This window comes from Corapipo altera, unplaced genomic scaffold, assembly GCF_003945725.1.
Source record: "Corapipo altera isolate COAL_440 unplaced genomic scaffold, ASM394572v1 1b, whole genome shotgun sequence".
Taxonomy (NCBI): domain Eukaryota; kingdom Metazoa; phylum Chordata; class Aves; order Passeriformes; family Pipridae; genus Corapipo; species Corapipo altera.
The window spans coordinates 1,669,774-1,696,154 of record NW_020884881.1 but is presented as its reverse complement, the minus strand read 5'-3'; the positions used below and the strand labels follow the sequence as shown (position 1 = coordinate 1,696,154).

Sequence of the window (26,381 nt, the reverse complement as noted above, 5' to 3'; positions counted from 1 at the left end):
CATAGAATGGTTGGGGTTGGAAGGGACCTTTGAAGATCATCTAATCCAGGCACCCCCTGGAAAGGGACACCTTCTACTAAACATGGTTTCTCACCTCCATCTATCCTGGACTTGAATAATTCCAGGGATGGGGCATCCACAGTGTTTCTGGATAACCTGTCCCAGTGCCTCACCACCCTCATTGTAAAGTATTTCTTCCTTCTATACAATCTAAATTTACCCTCTTTCAGTTTAAAACTTGCTCCTTGTCCTGTCACTATAGACCCTGGTTAAAAGTCTCTCTCTGTCTTTATTATAAGCCCTTTCTATATATCTAAAGGCCACAATAGGGTTTTCCCGGAGCCTTCTATTTTCCAGGCTGAACAACCCCAGCTCTCTCAGCCTGATGTGCAGTTTTACTCCTGTCTATTCATGGAGGTGGTCTTTTCCAGATTTATTTCTTATCAGGGATATTTCAGAAACAGCATTAAGGGTTTTGATGTGGACTAAAGCTGGTGTGTCTGGTAAAATAATTATTTTAAGCAGCAACAGAAATACTTTTGCACTCCCACTGTGTAAGAAAATCAGAATTTTTTTTTTCTATGCAGAAAACTTCTAGTATAAATAGATAAGTGTTTGGTTAGTCTCAATATCTTGTTTTAAATGGTAGGTGCAAGCAGTGTTCAGCTCCAAAGCCTTTGAAGAGTCTGAGTTCCATTGCAGGAGAACAGCGACCATCATGGGACCCAACTGAAATAGCACAAGGTCAGCTGACATGATACGGTCCTGATATACCTTGATTCTGAAGTGTTTATTTGAAATAGTTTTGTTTGCAGTTCTGGGCTGCAGTTTTTTACAGAAAGCATGTAATTTGTGGTCACATTGAATATAATGTTTTAAAACTTATTCACCTTTTACCAGTGGAAATAACATATTTACTTTTAAAACTGTTGCAGTATGAATTAAAGGATTTTGTATGTTGACTGATTTCTTTTACCGTAAGTATCAGTAGTAACACCTATCGTAGTACAGATGTCATGAATTTTTGGTTGCAGGTTGTTAAACTGTGTATATGCTTGCAGTCCTAGAAGTTAGTCTTGCTTTTCCTTTTAAAGATACAGTTTTTCTGACCTGAACTAAAGAGAGTCTTAGTTAATGACTCGTAAAAGTTAGACTTTTATCTTCTGTAAGCCTTAGGCTAAGCATATTCCAGAGAGTCTGCAAGAAGTAATATTCAAATGAAAGGCACTATACCACAACATTTATGTGTGTTCTGTGCTTTGTGTGTTCCTTGTGTTACTGTATGCAGTCAACATGTTAAAAAGCTGGAAGTGGAGCTTAAAATTTTACAACACATTAGGGAAAGAGAATGTTTTTATGTTTATTGATTCATGTTCTAACATATTGTCAATATCTAGCAGTATGTAAGTTTGGTAAAGATTTTATAAAAGAAAAAAACTATTTGAGCAATAAAGTGATTCTGTTAAATAAGCTACTATAATTGTATTCTATTATATAAATGTAAAGTAATATATAACTGGCAGTGATTGACATTTAATTCTCAAAGTGAAACCAGTATTGATTAATGCCTCCTGACATTTACACTATTTTTATATCTATTATTCTTCTATCATTTGTGTTTTCAGACTAAATTATAACCTGCAAGTATATCAGATCAGTTGATGACTACCAGTTTAAATAGGTGTACCCAGAAAAGACTGATACAGAGTTGTAGGAACTCTGTATGTTTAAGTTATTTTATGTTTGCAGCATAACAGTTACTGCTGCCAGTGAGAGAGATTATAATCATTTACTCTAAGCTGGAATACTTTCAGAACTGTCAGCAAAGTTTTTTTCTGAATAAAACCACCTAGTAGCTTTTCCAATATCATATGAAACAAATTTTTTTCCTCAGAAGATAGTTTTCAGGTGGAATGCATTCTTATTATCACTGAATTAAGAGCACCTCTCTTTTAATCTCCCTTGGATAAAAAAACAGGAGTAGGAGAATCCTACAAAGGTAGGATCTAAGATCCAAGCAAATACTAGCTTTTGCTTACTAGTATGAGAATACGTACTTAAAAATCTTTATGCATTTTTATAGGCTCATCTATTACAGTGTTTACAGGCAAATTGCAATGTGGTCCTAAAATACAAATGACATTCTGCTGTTCACAGCCACTATGTTTTGGTCTGTCAATTTATACTTTTAATAAGAGTATTCAAAGTCAGTTACTATAAAGGAGGGATGTTGTTAACTTGAGTTGTTATAGTTTGTCTTGCGTATTCACTCCAAGAAACATAAATTATTTTTTTTCTTCAGTTTTAGGTATTGAACTTCTCCAGTATGTTTTTATTATGAAGTTTACTCTGGTTGATGGAACAGGAGCACTAAATGCATACCTTTTTGATTATGTAAGTAGATCTAGGTAAAGGTAGACTCTACAGATTATGTGGGTTTGGATTTGATTTGTTTTTAAAATAGCAAATGTACATACACAAATATTCATTATGTGTTACCTGAAGTGTTTTTTTGGGGACAGTTAACAATGCTGTAATGTTGGTAATACTGTACAGAGTGTAGACTGTTAAAGCATAAAGACAAAATGGAAGCTTGTTGATAGATTATTTGGTATTTCCATAGACTTTTCTACGTTTCTTTATTATTGGCAATGTTAAATTATGCAGCCTGAATGCTGTGTGAATGATGAGAGTGTTTCAGGATTTATGCAGGTAACTTCTGGATTAGTTTAAAATCTCATTACCTCTTTTTTAAACTCTCAGTAGAATCTTTCTATTCAGTAATGCTTGATTTTTTTGTTTCATATGACCACGAGGTAAAGGGGCCTTCCTTCCCTAGGCAGAACTCCGCTACATCTGTACGGATATTTGTCTTTTATTTCAGAAGCAGTTTATTCAACTACTTTATTAATCTTAGAATTAACCTATCTTCAGTTTTCTGTGAAACTACTTAAGACCATTCCTGCTACCTGAGACACTGAAGAATGGACACACTACAATTTGGGTGTGACAAAATGGGACAGAAAAAGACTTTAGTGGGGTTTTTTTCTGCACTGCAATACTGTTTAATGTTCCACCATTATACTAAATGACTTTGAATGGGACTTTGAAAAGAATACTTTTCCTTGTTTAATTTTAAGACTGTAAGTAAAAGTAATATCAGGGAAAACATAAACATATTTTCTTAAAATACACAATGTATTAACAGCAAAGGAGGTCAAAGACTGCAATCACCATTTCAGGTAGTAATTGTTTCCTTTTACTGACCTTTTTTCCTTTTTGTATTGAGAAACTAAACTGCAAAAGGAAGGTGGGGGGAAAGATTTTAAACCATCTCTTGATGCAGAATTCAAAAAATTTCTACTTCAGGGTGGCTCACATTCTTATCAAATACTTCTCAGAACTAGAGTTTAGCTGCAGGAAAAAACCACAATTTCCTCCGCAGTGCCAGCTGCTCGTATTCTTGCTGAAAGGACTTCAAAGACAAGCCAATACCTCCCAAGCCTAAACTCCAGTCCTTTAGCACCACCTAAGAAGGAACTGGGCTGCTTTGAAGTGCAGCTGTACACTAGCTTCCAGTTGCACTTCTGTAGGAATACACTCAGTTCTTTTATTTCCTCCTCTCTTTATAGGAAAAGTCAGTGAAGGAAAAAATAAAAAAGTTTTGTAGTGAGAAGAACTGGAAGAGTGAAAGGAAAAAGCAGTTGTCTGTGTCAGTTTTGCTGCTGGATTATCTGCTAACTTCTGATCAGTGCCATTAAACATACCATACAAAAATTATACAAAGGGAGAATTATTCTGTATTTGTATCTTTTAACAAAAACAACAAATGACCATCAAAAACCTTAGCTCACTCTGACAACTTATAAAATGATGAGCCTTTAGAGATACAAAAACTGGTGGCAAACTTGGAAAGAATAAAATTGGAGTTTTGTCAGTCATACTTACTGCATGTGGTTTAATAATACAGAGAAAATGTTTATTTAATGTTTTAATGTTCCATTCTTTATTTGATGTCTCCATTCAGAAATGTACCCCACAGTATAAGCCTTCCTTCGTAGTTTCTGAAACTGTCAAAAAGTGGAATTCACACTAAGGGAGCTTTACTGCTATGAAGCCAGGTTGCAGTGCCCCTTGTTTTCAAGTGACTTTGATCCTCTCCGGCTGTAACATTGTCTGATTATGGAGATTTATGAGAACTATCCACCAGTTATGTATAGAGACCTATATGTGTGCTGTCAGGGTGGCTGTAGTTCCTGAATACTCTGTACTTAAATACAGACTGTTAATTTTTTATAATAATTTTTTTTATTAATACGCTGTACTGAAATGCAGACTATTAATTTTTTCAGTTTGTTTTTTTCTGTATCTGAACAGTTTTTGAAATTAGATTATTCTTATGTCACGTAATTTTAAGCTGCTAAAAGAAGATACAGTCAAGGTCCTGGCTAATTATTTCTGACCCCTCTTTCAACACCTCATACTTATCTGTTCTCTTCCAGGAAAAGTTTTTCCAAATTCCTGCCTCTGAAATCCTAACTAACAATTTTCTTCAGGAAAAGATGCAGATGACCATGAATATGCTCTGTCCTCCAGGAAGAAAATTAGGTCAGTTTACCGTTATTTTTAAAGGGAGTTGGGGTGGGAAGGGAAGGGATCCTTCAATCTGCTATTGTATATGCGAAGTCTTAGAATTCAACTTATGCACAGGCAAAACTCAGAACAGAGTCTGCTGGAGTCTGTAAGCAGAATTCCAATTAATTTGTTCTGATACATTTCTTTAATATTGGAACTCCCTTTGAGAAAGAAAGTAATGAGTCAGTAAATTCTTATGTAGTATGCGGTGATGTGTGAATACAGTCATGCCTGTGCAGGCACTAACATGTCATTTGTATTCGTATGGAAGTTAACTAGAACACCCTCATACTGAATGTCGCAGCGCGTTAGGGAAAGCTGAAAGGAAATTCATGTATGGCATGTGCCTTGGGTGATATTCTGCTTTCCATTGCACATGTTGATTTAGACCATCCCTTACTACAGGAAACATCCATGGAAATTGAGCAAATACTTAATCCAAATCCATTCACAGAGCTTTTTGTGCAGTGTTTGTGTTGTGAGAGAAAGTGGCTCTGCCTAAACTACACATGTCCAAGGTAGCTGGTTATGTGGTGCAGCTCCGACCTCCGGAGCGTACTCCCAGTACACAGCTGTCAGTGACCACTGCAACCATGCTGCAATCTTTACCATACTTATAAAAAGTGTCCCTGTTGTAAAGGTTGTAAAGGATTTTCCCTTTGTGACCAGTGAAATTGTCTCACTGAGACACAGGGAGATTAATTTTTATTATTGGAAAGTCTTTACATACATATTACATACTATGGTACAACTACTGGGTCCAAGTGTTTTGGGGGTTGCTGGGACAGGGAGGACAAGTCATGAAAGACTGTCACTGAACACCATTTCAGATGTTGCTGGAAACTTTGGAGATACCAACTGGAATGTCAAAATTAGTAATTAATTTTTCTTTCTAATAACTATTGTATGCATTTATATATCATAGTTAAGATCCTGCTCAAGTTGTCTCTTATAAAAGTTAGAAATGAGTATTGAACAGTAATTTGGGTTTTGTTGGTAGGTGACTTGCCATGGCTGGAATGCTTCATCAAGTCCTATAATGTCAGAGATGCAAAGAAACATCAGGTTTATTACCAAATTTTTGACACTACAGTTGCTGAAGATGTTGTATAGTCATGTGTTGCTAGTGAGAAGTAAGCCAGTAAGGAATTTTTGGGGGTGGTTGGGGTCACAGACTGTATTAAAAGAAATCTTTGTTCCTTTCTCAGAAATTCAAGCTGTGTGTATGAGTTTTTAGTTTGTGTATGAATGTGAATGGGAATTATGCTTTGATGTATTTACATACAGCTTTGTGATGCAAGGGCAAGTGGAGATGCTAAGCTTTTCACTGGAAGCTGCTTGGCTCAGGTTGATGGAAGCAGTCGAGTACTCATCTATCCTTCAAAAAGGCAGTCTTGAGGTTACTGTAAACTGATGAGTTTTACTCAGAAAATCTAGTCAGAATTATGCTTCTTGTTATTTTTGTATAATGTCAGCAAAGATAGAAGGAGCTTTTCAGTAAACTCTTTCAGACTACTTTGTGCAAGCCTATGTTACTGTTCTCAACCAGTTTGACAGGGAGATTGTTGATTTTTAGAGACTTCTTTGATTTTGCGCTGATGTGTACATTTAGACAGAACTTATCCTCTTAAAAATACTGAGGTAACCGCTACTTATACCAGTTACTGTAGATTCTGGTGGTGTTATGAGCATAACCATGTAATGACTATCACTAAAATTAAAGTCAAGTCATGAAAGTAAGGTAGTGTAAAATTGTTACATGAATATTGACATTTGGTAGATGGTAATGACTTAGGGTGGCCCTGTTGGGTACCAAAGTTGGTAGCATGCTTATTAGCTGGGTCTGTGTTTTCAAAGACTCTCATGTATCTGGCTAAATGTACTGTCAGATTGCACTGCCTAGATCTGCCTTTTCCATCTTACGTAATCAGATTGTATGACTAAATTTAGAGATACAGAATTGATCGAGTGCTATCATGGATTGAAAATTCTGCGGGACTAGAAAAGTGACTTGGTTGTTTTCCTTTGCGTTCAGAAGTCCATAGAACAAATTCAGGACATTTTTCTCCATGGATTTCTACATTAATAATCCATGGAGAAAAATGTCAAATCAGATGCTTTCCATCAGAGCAAAATTACTTAATATTTAAACAGCTGTTTTTAATGAAGTTCAGGAGCCAGATGGAATATCTATTTGTAAGTAGATTATTATTTTGATAGTAGATGAGGGGTTTTTTTCCTTTTTCAGGGATGTTTAGTAGATTATGAAATTTGTCATTTAAAATTTCATCAAATATTTTCTGATAATTTTCTGATTTCTGATAATTTTCTCTAAAAAATTATACTGGGTTTATATGTTCTGAGGCAGGAGATTGTTCCTTACTGATTGGTGTATAGGCAGAACCAATATTAAAAGTGGTTAGTGGATATCTCCTTTAAAAATTCTGAAAAATAAAACAACTTTGGACTTGAACAAGCAGTTTACCAAAGAGTCTACTGACTTATGAAAGTTCACCTGAATATTTGAATAAATGTATCAACAAAAATAGTTACAGCAAGTTACTAAATGATTATTATAAAACTTTGGACGCTGGCCACATCCAGATAATTTCAGAAGCTACGGGTTAAATTAAAGGCAATCTTTTTTGCTTTTATTGTATATAGTGTATGAAAACAGGAATTTTTATTTTTCTATTTTTGTTAACTCCGAAAGATATTGGTATTGTACATTTTTTCTAAATAAATCTTTGTAAAGTAATAAATGAGAATATGCTTTGAATTTCGGTGTAAAATCAGTATCACCATGTACCTTGTCTGAGATCCGTGCCCGAAAACTCTGCATATGCATCACAATTTTTTTACTATTGAATATTGTATTAAAATGCTTAATAAAGATATCTCCAAATATTAAACTTTTCTTGTACTTGACTTTTAGTTACTAGTTCGTAAGTGTGAAAACTTTATCATCAGTAGCCATCATCTAACCAAATGCTCTAAATGAATGTTTATATAGTTTGTTGAATTGAAAAATACACATTTAATTCTCTTTCTAATTAACAATTGAAAATTATATATTTGGCAATACTAAAGATCACTGTATAGAAAGGAATTAATGCACAGACATTGAAAAAGATCTATGTCTCATTGGTAGCCTTTGTATGGAGCGATAGAAGTCACTGAGATGGGACTCAGACCTTAGTTCCCTATCCTGGTCAACGCTGAGACCTGTGAATATTTGACTGAGGGGTGGAAATCCTGAGATTCTTGTGTCCTAAATTTGCAGCACCGACAGGCTACGGTTTTGAAAGCTGAGCATCTCAGGCAGCAATGACTTTTAGCCATTGCTAGCAATCTCCTTAATTACAGAAAAAAGTCACATTTCCTTTGGTGAGTTTCTTGACCAGGTGTATGATTTCAGTTTTTAAAGACACTCAAAAGTTGAACGAGTAGATCAGGTTAATACTGGTACACTGAGGTCCAGTGAAAACTCCAGGCATATGTTCCTGGTTTCTCATCTTTCTCCCTCCACAAAGATCCCAGCATATAGGGTAACTGAATCAAAACATCAGCTTCTTACTAGAAATGGCGAATATGCATGGAATATGAAGTCTATCTCACACAGCAAAATCATCACAGGCAAGGGGGAAGAATATCTGATTGTAAACGAGAAGCTGGGAGGGAAAATAAATTTGAAAGACCAATAAAGGAACATTAGGCCATACCCTGTTCCAATTACACAGGTAAGTGCAGAGAAATTGATAAAATTGTAATTAAAAAAAAAAAAGGATTTTCAGAAACAGAAAGGAAAAAATAAATTTGGAATAGTGCTTTTAGGGGTGCCTGTGCAATTGGGCTCCTTGAAGTCGGTATTTTAAGAGGGTTTAAAAGCTTAAGATTGGAAGTCTCTCCAAAGTCAGCTGAATTTAAGCTCCCAGATGTGTCAGACTCTCGAAACTCCAATTGAAAAGACAGAATGTAAATAAATAAGAGACTGCAGAAACAAGGAGGCATTCCTGGTAGGTGACCTGCTGTTCAGTGGAGATTGAACTTTCTCATCAGCTTCTGCAGTTATGGGATCCAGAAATTTACAGACAAGGCTTTGAAATGCTTAAATACTAATCCTTTGACTACTGAGCAGCAGGAAGCAGGATTGCAAGAACAGTAGAGCCCATAGGCTACAAGCTGAGGTTTGCAACAGAAGGAAGAGAGTTTATTGTCTTAACAGGGATGAGTGCTTAGCTCTTCAATACCACAGTGTTTTAGATCACAAAAATTTATGCACATTAAGTCACTTTTTGGCCAAAGCCAAATGTGAAACTGGCAGGAACTGGGGTACTGCAGTAAGGGGCAAGGCCAAATACTGAAATGGAATTGTGAAAAAATTAAGCAAATATACATGCTCAAGTTCTTCAGGTGGAATGGGAGCACTGCAGAAAATTTTATTCAGTAGAGGAGACAAAAATTTCAAATAAGAATTTACTTCAGATAAGCATTATTCAAACTGTACTGAACAGTGAATGTTAAGAATTGGAAACAAAAAAAATTGTTCAGCAGAAGATTAAGAGAGAAGGAAAGAACAGACTGTAATAAAGGCAAAAAGAGGTAGTAGAGAGTCTTTATGAGACAATTTGCTGCCACTCCTGTTCACAGCATTTCTTATACATGAAATTCCCAGTGAGAACTATGGTTTGTGGAAATATTCATCTAATGAAGGATAACCAGATCCAAAGTGCTTGAAAAATATAGAGCAGAATTAGGCTGTAATTCATATTTGTAGTAAAGTTATGGATGGACTTCACCCCAGAACAGTCTGCTACAATGTGTTTTTCCTTCTTGTTTTCTGCTGCAACTCTGATATACACCTACAGAGGTATCTCCTTAAAACTGCTGTTCTGTTACCATTTCTCTGCATATACTGAGCAGATTGAGAGTCTAGGAATAAATCTACATTTAGTAGATACTTGTTTTAATTTGAATTTTTGCTAGTAAACTAGGAAGAAATATGCTAGATGTGGAAATATGTGCCAGAGAGGAAAAAATTATTTTTTTTAAATCTCCTAACTGCCCTATTAAACACAAAGCTTTAAGCACAAATTTGTTCTATGCCTTTTACTGTGTGTGTGTACACCTGTGAACTGACACTGTTAAAAGAATACAGTTTTGTGACGTACAAGCTGCACTTTCAGAATTGAATGTGTATTTAGTTGTAATTTCAAAAGCCAGCTATCAGGTAGCTCTGATTTAAGGAGCTGTTACTTCACTGAAAGGAATTCTCTGGATGATGCCAGTTTATAAATGCTGCTTGAATTTTGTGGCTAAAAGAGCAGCAAAACTGAAACTGAAATCTGCTGCTGGAACAGATTTAACTACAGATTTTATTTCTTTCTTCTGTCTACAAATGAGCCATTAAGCAACTCAAAGCCCCTCTGAAGCAAAGTTTGAAATCACAAATGTGATCAGTTACTGGCAGGGTGTGTATTTACCAGAAGGGCTCTTTATTGTTTTTAATGGGGGTGGATAAGGGGCTTGCACCAGACAACAGTCTTTAGTGCTGCTGTTCTGTCATACTTTCATTTGATGCTCCATCATGGGGGATACTCTTTTCCTAATACATTTACTGGGCTAAAGATATGAAATGGTATTAATAAAAATGAAACTGTTGCAGTGATTGAGTTTGACATAAGCCCACAATATAAGGAGATGTCAAAGATTATCTAGAGATGCTTCCCTTTGGTCTTCCTTTCTGCAGAGGTACCCTCATACCTGTAGTGGTGTGCATAAGATCTCGCTGCCCAGAAAACTGCAGTTGTCTTAAAGGGAAACAGCAGCTTCCATTTGCTGTTTTGTCAAGAGTAAACCAAATAGCCTTAAAAGTAAGGAGAAAGTGAAGAATTGCTTTTCCCCTACATTTGTTAGCAATGTGCTGTGGCTTGGGTCCTTCAGCAGGAAAAAGAAGCAGAAAAAGCTTGAAAAGTTTCATTTGAAGGGATGAGAAAGGTAAGAAGTTATATGTGAAAGAACAGTTTAGATTGAGGAATGAACCTTAAATATGTAACATTGCACTTCCATAAATCAGATGTTGTACCTTGAAAATCCTGATGCAGATCTGTTGACTGCTATGCTCTGTATGATTTGATATATTTATGATCTGATAATGAATAACTTTTTGAATGTTATTCCAATCTGTTGTGATTAACTAGAGTAGTTCACAATTATATTTCTAAACAAGTTTAATTCCTCTCAATCCACTTACTGGAAATTGGTTTTATCTGAGCTGAGAGAGGTCAGTTTGTTTTTCCTTTAAAAACTCTGAAAAAAAAAATTGGCAAAATCACAATATTTGTCATTCACCAAGTGCCGTGTCCTGCTCACATCAAATCATTTTTTCTGGCAAGAATGATATTCCACAATGATACCATGTAACTGTATCTTTTCACAGTAAGCTAACCAAGGCATTGTAAAAATAGCAGTAGTTTTCAAAGCTCATTTAGCTCTTCTGTAAGGCCTGGAAAAATGTGAACATCTTTGGCCTACTTTTCAGTCTGGGTAAAGAGGGAGCTGATCTGATGTGATGGAGCAGGGAATCCTGAATTCCTTTCTTAGTGGCTCTGGCCAAGGTACTCAAGCCTCATTTTAAATATTGAGGTCATTGGCTAATATGTGTTAGGAAAGCATAGAACTGTACCAAATACTCCTGTCAAGAGCATGTGCAACAAGGCAAATCAGAATTAGAAGTCAATTCAAATTGAAACTGACAGAAGGAAAAATGTGACTGTGGTATATTCTGCTTTTGGTAATTCAGCTTTGGTGAAGAATCTTGGTCTGAACCTTAAACCAAATAGTAAATAAAAACATCATCTGATGAAAAGCACAATTAAACTACTTGCTCAAATAGAGCAGAGACCTCAGAAGAGGCACTGTATTTAAAAGTGCTTTTTTTCTTTTTGGATACCATACAAGAACTTTATACATAAGATAACTTAGAGATATATATATAACAAATTCACAGGCAAACAATTTGCATGTATTCAGTATGTATTCAACCATAATTATATGTGTAGTGTCTTATCTTGTGCACTGCAAATAATATATGCATATCTGGGAACCATACCTTTATTGAGATTAGAGTATTGGAGTGCACTATCCAAGGGACTCATCAAAGCTGAGTCCAGATTCCAAACCTGACAGCTGTCAGTGATGGATGAATCTGTACCTAAGAATTCCAGTGAACAAACTGGCAAACCCCAGCCCCAACTGGAACACCATGTAGTATGGCATGACCCAAAAGGAGGAGCTCATCTGGCTCTGCAACAGCTGCACTTCCCAGCTTCAAGAGGGACATCACATCGCTGTCACCTCCTCTATAATTTCCATCCTTAGTAAATCATCTATCCAGCTTTGAGTGTCTGTGCCTTTGTTATCGAAATCCCAAAAGAACTGGCACCTCCTTGGTGTAAAACACTATTGATTTTCAAACCACATATCAATACTCTCCTGTTGGTCCTCAAATTCATTCATAAAGGTTGAATATTAAAAAATGCAGCAGTTGGTCTAGACCAAAAGGAGAGCAGATTAAAACAGTTTAAAACAGAAGCAGCAGATTAAATCACTTTACAATAGCTGTGTCTAAACAGTTGCAAAACACATATAGACGAGTGTGCATAGAGACAATTTGTACTGTAGTAATATAGCTCCTTAATTCCTCCTTTTCCATTTGTGCCTAATTCCACGGTTTATTTTGTTGTAAAAGAAATTTCTTCTTGGTGAAAAAATTACTTTTATCCAATTTTTCCTGGTCAAAAAATTACATTTCCTAACTTTTTGTAGGGAGTAGAGAAAAACAATTGCCAATTGGCACTTTTTGAATGTTGATAAGCTTATTTTTTAAGAGGCCGTAGAGAATTAGGTGTAGCAGACAGGATCAGTAGTAATAGATATATTTTCTATCAGTACCCCAATACCCCAGTACACCACCATATTTCATTGCAGCCTGTAGTAGGGGGACGGGCTACATGCAGCATTCTCACTGCAGGTAAGTGAAACTTAGTCTCAACAATGTTATGACTTAGTAGTATTTTCTTAAATTTACGTCAAGCCAGGAATGGACCAGTGCTTCCTGACTCCCACATTAATGTCCTGGCTGAAAGAACAAGTGGTTTGCCCCTGTCTCACACTACACTGTTAAAATTAAAAAAAAAAAAAAAAAAAAAAAAAAAACACTAAGGAAAAGAAAACAACACAAAACCAATCAAACAAAAAAACCACTATCAAAGTTGGAGGGTTTCTTTTGAAGTAGTTGGAGCGGTGGATGTGCATAAGGCATAGAGGCGCAGTCCTGCAAATGGCACGTGAAAACACTATAGCAGTCTGCCTGGTGCTATTTATCAGTAGAGACTGGAGACGTGTGAAAATGAGAGAGAAATTTTTTATTCAGACAGATTTTATCAGAGCACATTTCCTGATAGCCTAGCCCCCCCTACCTGGAAGACATGTCCCACTCTACTCTGTACTGATGCAACCTCACCTTGAGAAGTGGTCACAGGACCAAGCCTGACAGAGTTCAAGAAGTGTTTGGACAATACTCTTGGACACATGATGTGACTCTTGGGGATGGTCCTGTGCAGGACTAAGAGTTGGACTTGATGATCCTTGTGGGTCCCTTCCAACTCAGCATATTCTGTGATTCTGTGACATGAGGCTTTTTTTCTAACCAAATTAGGAAGAGGTTTATTCACTTTTCTTACAGACTACCCAAATCTGTATGAATTTCCCCACCTTCACACCTGTGCTGATGTCACAGTGGAACAGGAGGGGAGATCCTGTTTCCCCACCTTGGCTGCAAGAGGCCCACTCAGCTGCTCTCTCACTGCCCCTCCTCAGCAGCACAGGGGAATAAAAAAGATAGAAATGCTCAGGGGTCAAGATAAACACAGGGAGATCAATTGTCATGGATGAATCAGACTTGACTTCAAAAAAATCAATTTATTGTCAATAAAAATTGAGTTGGATGGTGAAAAACAAACATAAAAGCATAAAACACCTTTCCATTTTCTTCTTCCCATACTTAACCTGCACCCCTTGGGTCCACCATGGGCTTTAGCGTGGAGAACTGCACCGCCGTGGTGTCCTCCACAGGCAACAGGGGAATCCTTGCTGCACCAGGTGCACCAGGTGCACCTCCTCCCCCTACTTCTTCACTGAGCTTGGTGTCACAGGGTTCTTTCTCACACATTTTTCCTCATCCCTCACTGCTGTGCAGCATTTACCCTATCAAATATGTTTTCCCAGAGGCACCACAACTCTGGCCTATGGGCTCAGATGTGCCCTTGCAGTGAATCAGCAGGAGCCAGTTGGAACTGGCTGATTCCAACAGCCTCTCCTCACAGAGGTGGCCCTGCAGTCCCCATGGCCAGTGCCTGGATCCCTGTGCCCAGTACAGCTTCTGACTTTGTAGGCACAGGAGCAGGCACTTGCACTAAGACACTGACATGTGGCCATTAGTGGCTGAGGTGTCCTGATTTTAGTTAAAGAGAACAGCATGAAAACTGACAGCATAATAAATAACTTGGAAAGTTGTTAATCCAAAAATTCTAGCATGTTCACTGATGGAGCACAGCCAGGCTCTTGACGAGATGTGAGGTTTTGGTACACACAAATAAATTTGGTTATGATCCATAAATGGTTCAATTTTTCCAAATTAAGAGTAAGAATAATGTGGGACAGAAATATGCGGTGTCCTACCCTTCAGACCCCAGCTGTCTGACAAACACATTATTTAACACTGAGGGGTGTGCCCCGCCCTGTAGGAGACACACACAACTTAACTGATACTTGGCAATAGAGAGCTTGGGCATTTTGATCAAGAGAAAAACTTAACACTTAAGGCCTAATTGTGCAAACAACCCATCTGCTTTGTACAGTGCAGAACCACAGCCATATTTTTAAGATTAAATCAACCCTTTAGAAATTAGACAATATGTTGCCACTTTTACCCAACTGTGCTTCAGGCAATGGCACTATTATACATTATTTCATTTAGTACTAAGAGACATGCGAGTGCATGGAAAGGGCTTCAAAAAATTGAGCAAATTAGTATCACATCTCTTCTTTTAATAGTACTGGAAGTACTGCAGCCCCAAAGGTGTATCTACTCACTGAAAGAAAATGGTTTTTTATTTATAAATGTGTAAAAGAAGGAATTGAGAAATTCTTCACAGATTTCTCTTAATCTGAATTTTGTTATTATCTGCAAATATTGTACAATAAGCACCTATTGGCCAGGTTATTGTGCCCATTTTACCAGAAGGGGTGTCATTCCATTCACAGTTCACCAGTATAAGACATTTAGTTTCCTTTTTTAGCTTTGCTACAAGTCAGGGTTTCAAATACTGTTCATCTCCCAGTTGAGAAAGTAACTAGGCTTTCTAAAGAAATCTTCTGAGAGCTGTTCAGGTTGTGTCTTGAAGCAAGGGTTTTGCTCTATGACTTTGTTAGACACTTTCCTTCAGAGCTATGAAACTGGTGAATTATTCCTCTTATTGAGGAAATTAATTCAAAGCAACAGAGTGTCATGCACAAAGTATGAAATAGATCTTTCTTCTGTGTTAAAACTGTAACAGGAAACACTGATTAAAGGTTGTCATTTAGTACTTGTAAAATAAATAGAAAAATCTCCTATCCTCCGAGGTTATACACAAGAAACTTGATATTGTGCATAATGTTCTGTGAGTATGAAAATAAGCTGAGAACTGGATCTTTACAACTTCACAATCATTCTTTTTGCATGTCCAAGTGAGGCAGGAATCAATTTTTGAAAGTTTGCCCAAGGTATCTGTTGCTGGTTTTCATTTTCAAACAAGTTAAACACCTTTTTATTCTAACACTTAGAGTTGAGATTGACATAGCCCTTCCTTGAATGCTGTTGAGTGATCACTATCTTCAATATATAATCTTTGGAAATATGTCACTTTCTTAAACTAAATGAACCTTATTCGTCCCTTGAGTAATTACTTTATCTGTAACAAAGAACATGGATGGAATTGGTGCACCTGAATGCAAGAGGAACTGACAGCCCCGGCAAGATACCAAGTTCTGTGGAGCTGTGTCTGTATCCTGTTTACCTGACGGTATTCTCAAATTCTGCCCTACTCTGAGAACTCATTTTTTTTGAAATGTAAGAATCACTTCCTGGTCTGGGAAGGACACCATGGGTTCAAGGATCCCACTCTGACCGTGCTTAGTTAGTAACACTGGATGGTAGGTCCTCCAAATTTCATCCAGCTTGCTGCTTTGCTCTTGGACACCACTGGTGGTATCCTGAAATATCACTACCAGGCCCTGAAAATAACTGCTGCCCTCTTAATATCTCCATGGAAAGCCCTGAGCACCAGCAGGCTTTGCATAGATACAGTTCTTTCTGAAGATGCAACTTCATAAATCACCTAAGCCCCAGCAAGTCCATGATGCCACCAAAGAGATGAGCCCTGGATTTTTCTCTGGTCGTAAGTTCCCAAGCCCTCCCTCATGCTTGATGGGTTGCATGATCTGGCTTATCATCTCCCTGATTTAGCTCAAAACTAATCTTTGCAGGGAGAAAGAAAAGGTGGGAAAAGATGTAGAAACAATCTATTTAGATGCACGGAGAAACCACCTGTTTTGGCAGAATTACTGTCTTGGATCTTAAGCAAAGACACCTATAAAGTGGTGTCCAGCGAGAGGCCATTACAGGAGAAATAGTGCTAATGGCTGGTTCTCCAGAGCTCCTTGAAAAAGCTCAGTTTTGCCTCCTTTTTCTGCTGGGAAGATTTGCCATGCATAGTGGACTGTACAAATCTTTGCAACGTGATTTGTCCTTTTAATGTGATTTGATCAACATTAAAGTCATTAAGAGGATGACCATAAATTGCTCTCATTAACTTGTCATAGCAAAGATGAGTGCAGCTCACATGTCTTAGGACTGTTACTTCAGGTTGTCTCTCTGCAGAGTGAGGGAGCAATTCCTCTGCTGCTTTATATTCTTGTTTATTTTTTCCCAGCTACAAAGTTTAGATATTTTCTTATCTTTATTTTCTTTCTATCTATCTATCTATCTATCTATCCACCATCGTCTGTCTAATTTTGTTGGAGGGGAAAATAATGTAAATTTTTGTGGATAACAGGCAGAAAAATAGTCTGCTTGCATTGTCCTTGCTATTGCTCTGTAACTCCATGTCCTATAGTGGCTTTAGCAGCTACCTGCAAAGTCATCTGTGCTCTTTAAGTCCTCCCCCAGTGGACACACAGCTTCAAGATTCCAGTTTTACAATTGCTTTGCAAAACCAAAGACTGTTTTAACCTACAGCAAACATTTTACTAATGTCTCAGCTGCTCATTCATGACATCATAACCAGCTGAGGTGTTTCTCCTGAACATGGCAGATGTTCACAAGAGATTCAGCACTGAAATTATTGAGTTATTTTCTACAGTGTCTTAAGATACCTACACTGTACAAACAACCTTCTGAAAATCATCACCAACATAATGAGAAAATTTGGTCAATTGAAAAAGGGACTCTCTTGTAGGCCAAAAGCAGAGCTGTGGTAGACTTCCTCAACATCCTGACACTGAATTTCAGAGAAAACATTTGTATTCAGGTGTTGACCTGCAGACAGGAACACAAATATTTTACAGCTGAGTTCAATAAGGAGTTTACTACTATGCATGTATCTACATGCAAAACCAGAAATAGGGCAGAGAACAGAATATAGGGCCCTCTTGGTCCTACAGTAGGAGAGCAGGAGGTCACAGGCAACCTAGTTCTCATCAGTGTCTGCAAGTGCTGCACCCCCCCATCAGTCATCTTGAGTTGAGGCTCTGGGAATGTAGGTGTTTATACAGGGCTATTCTTGAGGGGCTGCAGTTTTTTATTGAGCCTAGACCTTATCCTCTGACTTCTAGCTTCTTCATCCTGAATCTTCTCTGTGGCACTTAAAGATCTGTGAACTTTCCTTCACTGTTGATAGAAAATGTGATTTTTTTTTTTTCCTACATGGGACTGTACTGACAACATGCAGAGAAAGAAGTTTCATCTTTAGTAAGTCTTGAGTTTATTCACATAGAACTTGTTGGATGTTTTGCTTCCAGAAGCCATTAAAAGCTGGCAGCTGTTCCTTACTGTCCTGTTTTGCAAATCGTCTCTGAACTTTGAAAATTTCACCATCAAAACATGATAAAAAGAGCTTAACTGAGAAATTTAAATTTTTTAAGTATAGTTACTTACTAGTTAGAAGGAATCAGCTTTCTCTCCATACAAGCTGCTATTGTCTTGACAGCAAATCTGCTTCCAGATTTACATTTGTACCCTGCTGTGTTCTACATCCCCTCTCCAAAAGTTTATCATCTCCTCTGGATGCACAGCAGCTCTCCAAACAAATTTTAAGTGTCCTGGCCCAAAAAAAATTTCCTTAAAAAGAAATATTAGAAAGTGACCACTTAGTCTACATTATTCCACAAATGCAGCTGTGGAAAGAGTCACATGAAAAACGGGGTTATCAGAACTAAGAAGGAGTGAGAATAAGTGACAGAAATGGTGTAGGTAACTTTTTTCCAATAATGCTATTAGTACATGGATAGGGAAATAAAACATACCTACTTCCTAATACTTGCTTGTGTGAGCCAGCTCATAATGCATGTGTGGCCATGAAGTCTGCAACATGGATTTAAGTTTGTAACAAAGATAGTCTGTTCTTGATTTTGTAAGTAATAAGTACTAAGCAATAACTAACTAATTAAAAATGTCATGAGGAGGAGGGAAACAAGGAAGAGGGAAATGCATTATAAAATCTGAAGTGTTGAGTAACATTTTAATAATCAGTGAATATTGCTTGTCTTTTTCTTAATGGACCGGGAGGAACTTATATATAGATTTCATTAACATGCTGTAAAACTTGGCATATTCTAAAACATTGTTTACGGAGAAAAAGCAGCCTTAATATCTCTCCCAATCTGTCACTAGCAAAGATCTTGCTTGGGGAGCTTTGCTGTCTATCTAACCAACAACATTCATGACTGCCTCACATTTGAATAATTTGACACATTCTTTGTGAGACAAAAACTGCACATTTGTAAGTGAAAATAAGAAAAATATGTTTGTTAACAATTTTCATAAACTCTGATTTCAGATCAGACAGTGCAATTTATAATATATCATAAGAAGAAAACACAGATTGAAGGGTAAATTAGCAAAAAGCAGAAACATGAGAAAATAAAATCTTACCAGCCATTTGTATTTACTTGAACTATGTCAAACCTTCCATCAAGATAGTAATAAGCATGCAGGTCATTAAACAGCTTAATTGAATTTGAGTGACATCTGCTTTTGAACAATTAGATGGCACAGCATATTTTCATAATGAAAGAATTTCCTTAATTTTCCTTTTCTCTCACTGAAGGTTTATTAAGTAGTTCAGCCATTAAAGTCCTTATTTATTAGTGAAGCCCAGATGGCCAGCCACTATAAGTGTAAAGAATAGCTGAGCCATGTCAGACCTTAATTAAGAGATTGCAAATTAGAGGAACATCACTCAAAGCACAGGGACTAAAATCACACTTTTCTACTATTATAATTCCATAATGGTTTGTGGAAAGAAAAAAAACTCCACACCCTAAATATGACTCAGTCGGAATGTAACCACTAGATAAGAAAAATGTGTGATATCCCTGGTGTTATCCCTTTGCTAAAGCTCTGTCGCTGCTTCTGTTGAAATTGCAACCCCTGAATAGTCTTTCCTATGCGTATTTGCAAGGTGCTATCACTCCTGTGCTTCACATGACCTCGATGGGAACTGGGAGTATTCTGAAGCAGAAAAATTAGGTGAGAAGTCTGTCAAACATATTTAGTTACAAAGCTATCATGTTTTCTCACTCTGAAAGGAAATGAACATGTAAATAACCACACACAATTTTTTTCTAAATGTAATTAGCAACTAGGGATTGCAACACAGGGTGAGGCAGATGTCTTTCTTGTCTGATTCAACTGGTCTATTTAATATGTGCCAGCTCCTTTGGGACTGTTTTCTCGGGTGAACATAAAAGTAGAGACCCACAGCCCTCCCACAACCTGTCTTAGCACTTTTTCTGTCCCAAAATACCTTCTTTTCAGTGGATGGAGAAAGGAGTTGTGATTTAGACTATAATGGATTTGCATTTTCTGATGATCCACAGGTACTACTCAGGCCAGTTTTCTGCCTGCTTTGCACAAAGCTGGTGGAAAAGACCTCAAAACATCAAATGTATTAACAAAGGATCATGACAAATTTAAGCCCTCCATAGATTTATGGTTCCCAGGAGATGTGCATTACAACAGCCTGATTTTTCTGTAGCTCAACTTCTGTTTTCATTTCTTGTTTCTAAGCTGAGCACTCAGGAAAAACAATCCCGTCTAAAATAACAAAAGCCAGTTTTGTTTTATTTTAAATTTCCCCAGTAAGTTCATGTCACAGAACCACAAGAAGAGTTTTCTCAACAAAACATAATTCTAAACCAAGATGGGAAATATTGCAACCCAGACATTCAATTTTGCTATTTAAAAAAACTACAGACACTAATTAAATCCACTGCCCAGGCCACTGCTCAAACACTGAAAATCAATTTAAGCTTAATGTTGCACATAACTCTTCCTATTGTAAAGGTTGTGAAAAATCCATAACACATTTCACTTTTCCTTTCAACATTTAGAGATTTTCTGGATGCTGCCATCAACAAAGCAACTAGAAGACAACACCTTTTATTTGAATGCAGTCATGACACAAACCCACCCGTCCTTTTATACCCAGCACTGGGTCCTTACTCTATGCAGTGCCACAGGGAATTATTTCTTAGGCAATGCATGAGAGGTAACATCATTGTTAAGTTCATCCTATTGCTTTTGTTTTAATTTTTTTCGGGTCCAAAGGCCAGAAACAATGAAGACTGCCTTGCTGACAAGGTTTGTGTTACCCTACTGCAACCATACCACCTCACTGCAGGAGACACAAAATCAATTTAGCCATGATTTTAGGCCATCAGTTGAATCTCTCAATATTTTACTCTTATGAATTGAAAAAGCTGCTGGTCACACAGCCTTTCTAGCATGAAATGGGAGGTGATAGTCACACTGGATGCATTAAGGATGAGAAAAACAAACAGATCGAGGACAAAATGGCTGGTGAACTGGTAAATGATGCAGTCAATGCACTGCTGATGCTGCTGAAGTCAATAGGCGTGTGAGCAGGATTTCACCAAAAGCTTTCCTGTGCTTAATTCCTGACGGGATCTACACCTACAGTTAATTGCTTAGCAGTTCCTACTTCAAGGCTATTCCTGACTAATTAGAAATATGAACTCTCTGGCACGGCATATGCCTAAAACACTAAGCCACTTCAAAGGACATTATTCATCAGCGCTGTTTCTTATACTCTTCCTCAGCTTTTGTCAGATGAGAGACACTTTCCTAATATCCAGTCTAAACTTCCTCATTCCATTTCCTCATGTCCTGTTGCTGGTTCCCAGAGAGAGATCAGCAGCTCCTCTCCACTGCCCCCCTTGAGGAAGTTGTAGACTGCAAGGAGGCACCCCTCAGCCTTCTGCAAGCTGAAGGAAGTGACCTCAGCTGCACCTCATCAGTCAGCATATTTCATTATAGTTTACCACTGGGTTTTATAATGCAAAATAAGATAATATTATTAATGAGATTTTACTGTCTTTTTTTTTTACAGCACTATAATGTATTTATTCTACAGTCAATAAACTAAATGGCCATCCATCTATTCGATCTCATTTTAAAAGCCTTGCTTTGTATTATAACATGTGTTTGGCTTCTTGTATCAATAACTATCCTCACTATTTTGTCTTTGCTAAAGGGATATCTTTGAAAGATCAGCACTGGAAGCGATGTGTGTATTTATATATTTGTGCACTGTCCTCAGCTGTGGGCCAATGCGTCATTTGAAAGAAATTGTAGCAGCATTATCAATCTCAGTTAGGTTATGCCCTTTATTGTGACTGACAAATTAGACTCCAGAGTATGATGTGCAATCCAACAAAACAGTACCAACAACACCAAAAAGTAACTGCAGGTTTTAAAATATTTCATGAATGAAAAAAGGAAAAGGGTACAGAGGAAAGTACATTGAGAACCCCATGTTACTCATGGGTTTACTACTCATATTCCAGGAATAACTTGGTAATGACTGTACTTCTTTGGGAAGCAAAGCAAATGTTAGATGTCAGCAGTGGCAGGTGGAGACCTTAAGTGCTTTGTATCCTGTACCCTGCCTAGTAGCCAGTTCTCATGAAATGAGAATGTACATGTAACCTGTGTATTGGGTCTGGCTGAGACAGAGGTAATTTCCCCTCCAGCATCCCACGGAGTGCTGTGCTTTGTATTGGGAGCTAGGAAGGTGTTGATAACACCCCAGTGTTCTGGCTACTGCTGAGCAGTGCTGGCACAACATCAGTGTTCTCTCTCCAACACTCCTCTGATCCAACAGTAGGCTGGAGGTGGGCAAAATCTTGAGAGGGGACATAATCAGAACAGCTGACCCAAACTGACCAAAGGGATATTTCTTACCATATGACATCTGCTCAGATATAAAAGCTGAAAGAGGGGAGGAGAAAGGGAGAGTATTTATTACTTCAGTGTTTGCCTTCCAGAGCAACCACTATGAGTGCTGAAACCTTGCTTCCCAGGAAGAGGCTGGACATTGCCTGGTGATGGGAAATAGAGAATAAAATCTTTTTATTTTTCTTTTGATTTTTCCTTTGCTTGCACATGTGCAACCTTCACTTTAACTTTAGTAAATTGCTTTTATCTTGATCCACAAGGTTTTTATCTGTATTATTTTCTCCCTCCCCATCCTGCTGAGGCTGGAATGAGAGAGAGGTTTAGTGGGCCTGTTATTTTATCACTTATTTTTCTTCCAATAGTCAATTTTCTTCTGACAACTTCTCCATAAATGTGTATGTTTTACCAGTTGAAAGAGTGAGGATTTCTTGAGGTAAAGAAAATCGTATTCTCAGAACCAAAAGAAACACATTAGTGGGAGAAAAAACAATGGACTCTTCAGTAGATGCTATAGAGCAAGGCTAATAGCTTGTTCTGTGACTCTAGGCCTGCAAAATACATAAGATGACAATATATTGTAATATATTAGTTTCTAACTAAGGTCAACATATAAACTTCTTTGTTCAGTTTTAAAATCCAAGTGTCTCATTCCTGCTCACTCTGCCCTAGAAGGGGACCATTTTGATTCTGATGAGCAGGCTTTCATGCCATACAGCTGGACCATTTATAACAGGCTTCTGGCTGTTTAGGATTTCACTCAGGTGTTATTTGAAGCTGACGCCAAAACTTCCCTAGATATTAATAGAGTATACTCAAGATTATAGTCTTCTCATTTATTTTTGTAATTCCAGGAAGGCTTCTGATATGAGAGATTAAGCTTGGATGAAGAATACAACTGAACTAGAACAGTTTTAGGTAAATGGTTGGCGATTACCTTATAAATTCTTTCTTGACCACCACAGACCACCTGCTGAGGACTTCAGTTTAGCTGTGGGCTACTTGTGGTGTAATTAATGCATGCAGGAGGAGAAATGGATTCTTAATACTCTGTCTGTTAACATCAGCAGCAGTCCAAGATCAGATGGACCCCAAAAAGATGTAGAAATATTTTGTGGTCTAAGGGACAGATAGAACTAGAATGCCATATTCTGACTGGTAGACCTCTGGAAATATTTCCTCTCACCTACTGGTTTGAATCTGCCTCAGCATCTTTGGCTGAGCACTAAAATACCTTTATAAATTTGCTGGATAACAACATAAAAGTTCATTACTATAGATATTTTTTTTAAAAAAAATCCATTCTAATGTTTCTTGTAATTTCATACTTCTAATTTTAGGACTAGGGGAAGAGGGCAACTTTAAGCAATGTTCACATTATATTTATTATTTATATTGCTGTTGTACCCAGGGGTCTCAATCAGTATGGATATTCCTAAATACCAGTTAAGAAAATGTAAGCAGAAAATATTATTGAAACCACTTTTCATCTTTTGTAAACCCACTAATTTACTTCTTAGGACAGACCTCTCACAGAGGATTCATAATCTGTTAAACTACTTCATGTGTTTTCTTGTAAACATGTGACGTATTACAGTTCATGGAAATGAACGCTAAAGCCCTGATCCTGCAGGAAAGTGGTGTTTTAAGGGCTTTGGGGATTTTTTTTAATGAAAAGATTGCTCTCTGTATATGCTAATCTTACATTGTTCTCAAAGCATTTGAGAACTGACCCCGCATCTGCAATTCCTGTAGTATTTGCATTCTGACACTATTATGCTGTCTAAGTGATGATTATGAAACAGATGTTTCTTTTATCTTCTTTTTATTGAAAGACTGTATAAGACCTCCAATCATAGGAGGGTATAAGAAGTTTGTTTGTTTATTTCTTGGGAAATATTTCCTCAATGAGCTGTTTCTATTGTGTTTCTTAAAGAGTCTAATTATATTTGCAAATGAATTTACAACCTAGATGTCTGAGTATGATTCACAAATTACATGCTCTAAACATAGTAAATACTGTATAAATGCATCAGCAAGTGCAATTTACCACTGCAATCCAATTAAACAGGCTGATTACCCTTTTGACACTTAAAGAACAGGACTGGTCCTCTATGGCTTGCAGCAATACCTCATCTTTTGCAGGGGAGGGAGCTATTCCCTACATATTTTAGGATGTGGATCCGTAAAATCAGTGTGCTAAGGAAAAATATGCAGCAAGTGCAGCTACTCTGGATAGGTTAGTGGTGTCTGTGAAACATACATTGTTTTGTCCTATCTCCATGATAAAAACAGATAAATGAGATGATAAGAACAGGGGAAATGGTCTTTCCTGAAGACCTTCAGCCTAACATCATGTTCCAGCCACTTGTTTTGCTTCCATATCCTTACCTCATCTAGGGACAAAGGAATATTTAGCTGAGCACTCAGGTCTGTTCACAGGTAAATGTGTCCGCACACATTTGGTGACATTAATGCCAAACTCTTTTTCTGCCTATATAAACAAAATATAATGTGTAAACCCACATATAATTCTTCTACCAAGTCTTGGCTATTTGTTGGCATCTGGCAAAAGATTTCCGTCCCAGCTTTGTGCCCTCTTAGCTGATGTGGCCCCACAGGGAAGCTGCACTAAGGGCCCTTAAACAATGAGCTGGAAAGTCACAAAGTGCTGAAGGAGAAGCTGTTTGTATATTGATAATGTCTTTATCTGTAGTATCAGTAGCATGCAGCTCTCTGGGCAAATGACAGGTGTTTCTTGCAGGGCAGACACGAAGTGCCTTCTGTGCAAATCAGAATGTGGGCACCACTGGTTGTGTTCTGTGGGTACATCAGTTTGTTCAGCTCTGTAGTACCTGGGCGAGAAAAATCTGAATAAAAATGTTTTCCTGTTTTATTCATATGTAGTATGGATAGTATTTAAACAGTATTTAAACTAGTATTTAAAATTGGAGAAGTATGCATTAAAAAAAAAGGAAATATTAATAGTGACAGCTGGAATTATCTCTGCATCTGTTCATTTAGTTCCCAATTCAAATTTCCATGCAGGCCCTATTTATGCTGCATAACAGTTAACACCGCAAATTGATGTGATTTCAACACAGTTTAAACCACACAGAAGAAACCTATACAGAAACATATTCACTACATTAACAAGCAACATCAGTCAATCACTTGCACTGTAAATTGAAAATCACAATAGGATAGATTGTATCAGCTAAACACTTTCTGAAAAGCCCTGAACACCCTTTGAATGAGAGGCAGAGGAATGGAAAATAACTTCTTGGCATTTGTAGCAAACCCCCACCCTTCCCTTCCCAAGATTGTGTTCATTAGTATAACATGTACATGGGGAACTGACTATTCCTTCACACTGGCTTCTTTGTACAAAAGGTCAAGCAAAAAATCAAACGTGACTCAAGTTTATAGAACCACTGCAATTTCAAATTAGGGAGACACTGTTGAAACTAGCAGGGCTGAAATGTAACTTCCTCTGTTCTCTTTTTTGCCCTGTAATGTTAAAACAATTTTACATATTTTTAAAATTAATCTCCTTTTATTTTCTCTTTAGTTTCCAAAGGCAAAATGTGAGTGCCAGAACCCACCAGTTTATCTCAGCCAGCCAACTTGGGCACTAACTGGAGAAAAAGAATTGTAATAAAGAACAGATTCACTTTCATACGGACTGATGGTTGTCATGGAACATGCAGAAAGAACAAGTTCTACAGTGATTGTCATAATTTTGAATAGCATTGTCCTCGTCTCTGCCCTTTCTCTCTCTTGGGCAATTGTACTTACAGATGCTAATGGACTTTTTATTTCTGTGCAAATTCTCCACCTGCAAAAACAGCTACAAACATCCATATAAATCCTCTTTAAAGCTCAGTTTGCATCTATATTGAACACATTGTTGAAGAAAAACATGAAAATTGTACTCATTTTTACACAGAGAGGTTCTTTAGGCTACAGAAATAGCAATCCCTTACTTCTGCATTGGAACCTAATGTTGTTCACCACCTAATATTATTTCTTACCTATACACAAATAATTTTCATGTAGCCTTACATTTTAAGGCCATTACTGAGAAAAAGAAAAAAGTCTTATATTCTTAAAGACACATGCAGGATCAATATTTGCATTTTAAATGTGATATTTCTGTACCATTCTT

At 37.3% G+C, this 26,381-nt stretch overlaps 1 protein-coding gene across 9 annotated transcripts in view; it reads left to right on the top strand.

Moving 5' to 3' along the window:
- POT1 (protection of telomeres 1) overlaps positions 1-26,079 on the top strand; it is an 85,199-nt gene extending 59,120 nt beyond the window's left edge. For 7 of the 9 annotated variants that reach the window (XM_027639683.1, XM_027639682.1, XM_027639681.1 and 4 more), the window contains 5 exons: positions 650-744; positions 2,303-2,394; positions 4,503-4,608; positions 20,559-20,599; positions 25,785-26,079. In XM_027639683.1, coding sequence (XP_027495484.1) covers positions 650-744; positions 2,303-2,394; positions 4,503-4,608; positions 20,559-20,599; positions 25,785-25,871 — 421 coding nt within the window. In that variant the 3' untranslated portion in view covers positions 25,872-26,079. Of the gene's footprint in view, positions 1-649; positions 745-2,302; positions 2,395-4,502; positions 4,609-5,635; positions 7,548-20,558; positions 20,600-25,784 lie in introns of those variants that run through there. The other 2 variants (XM_027639687.1, XM_027639685.1) reach the window with 1 other exon arrangement.
- Positions 26,080-26,381: the final 302 nt, after the last annotated feature.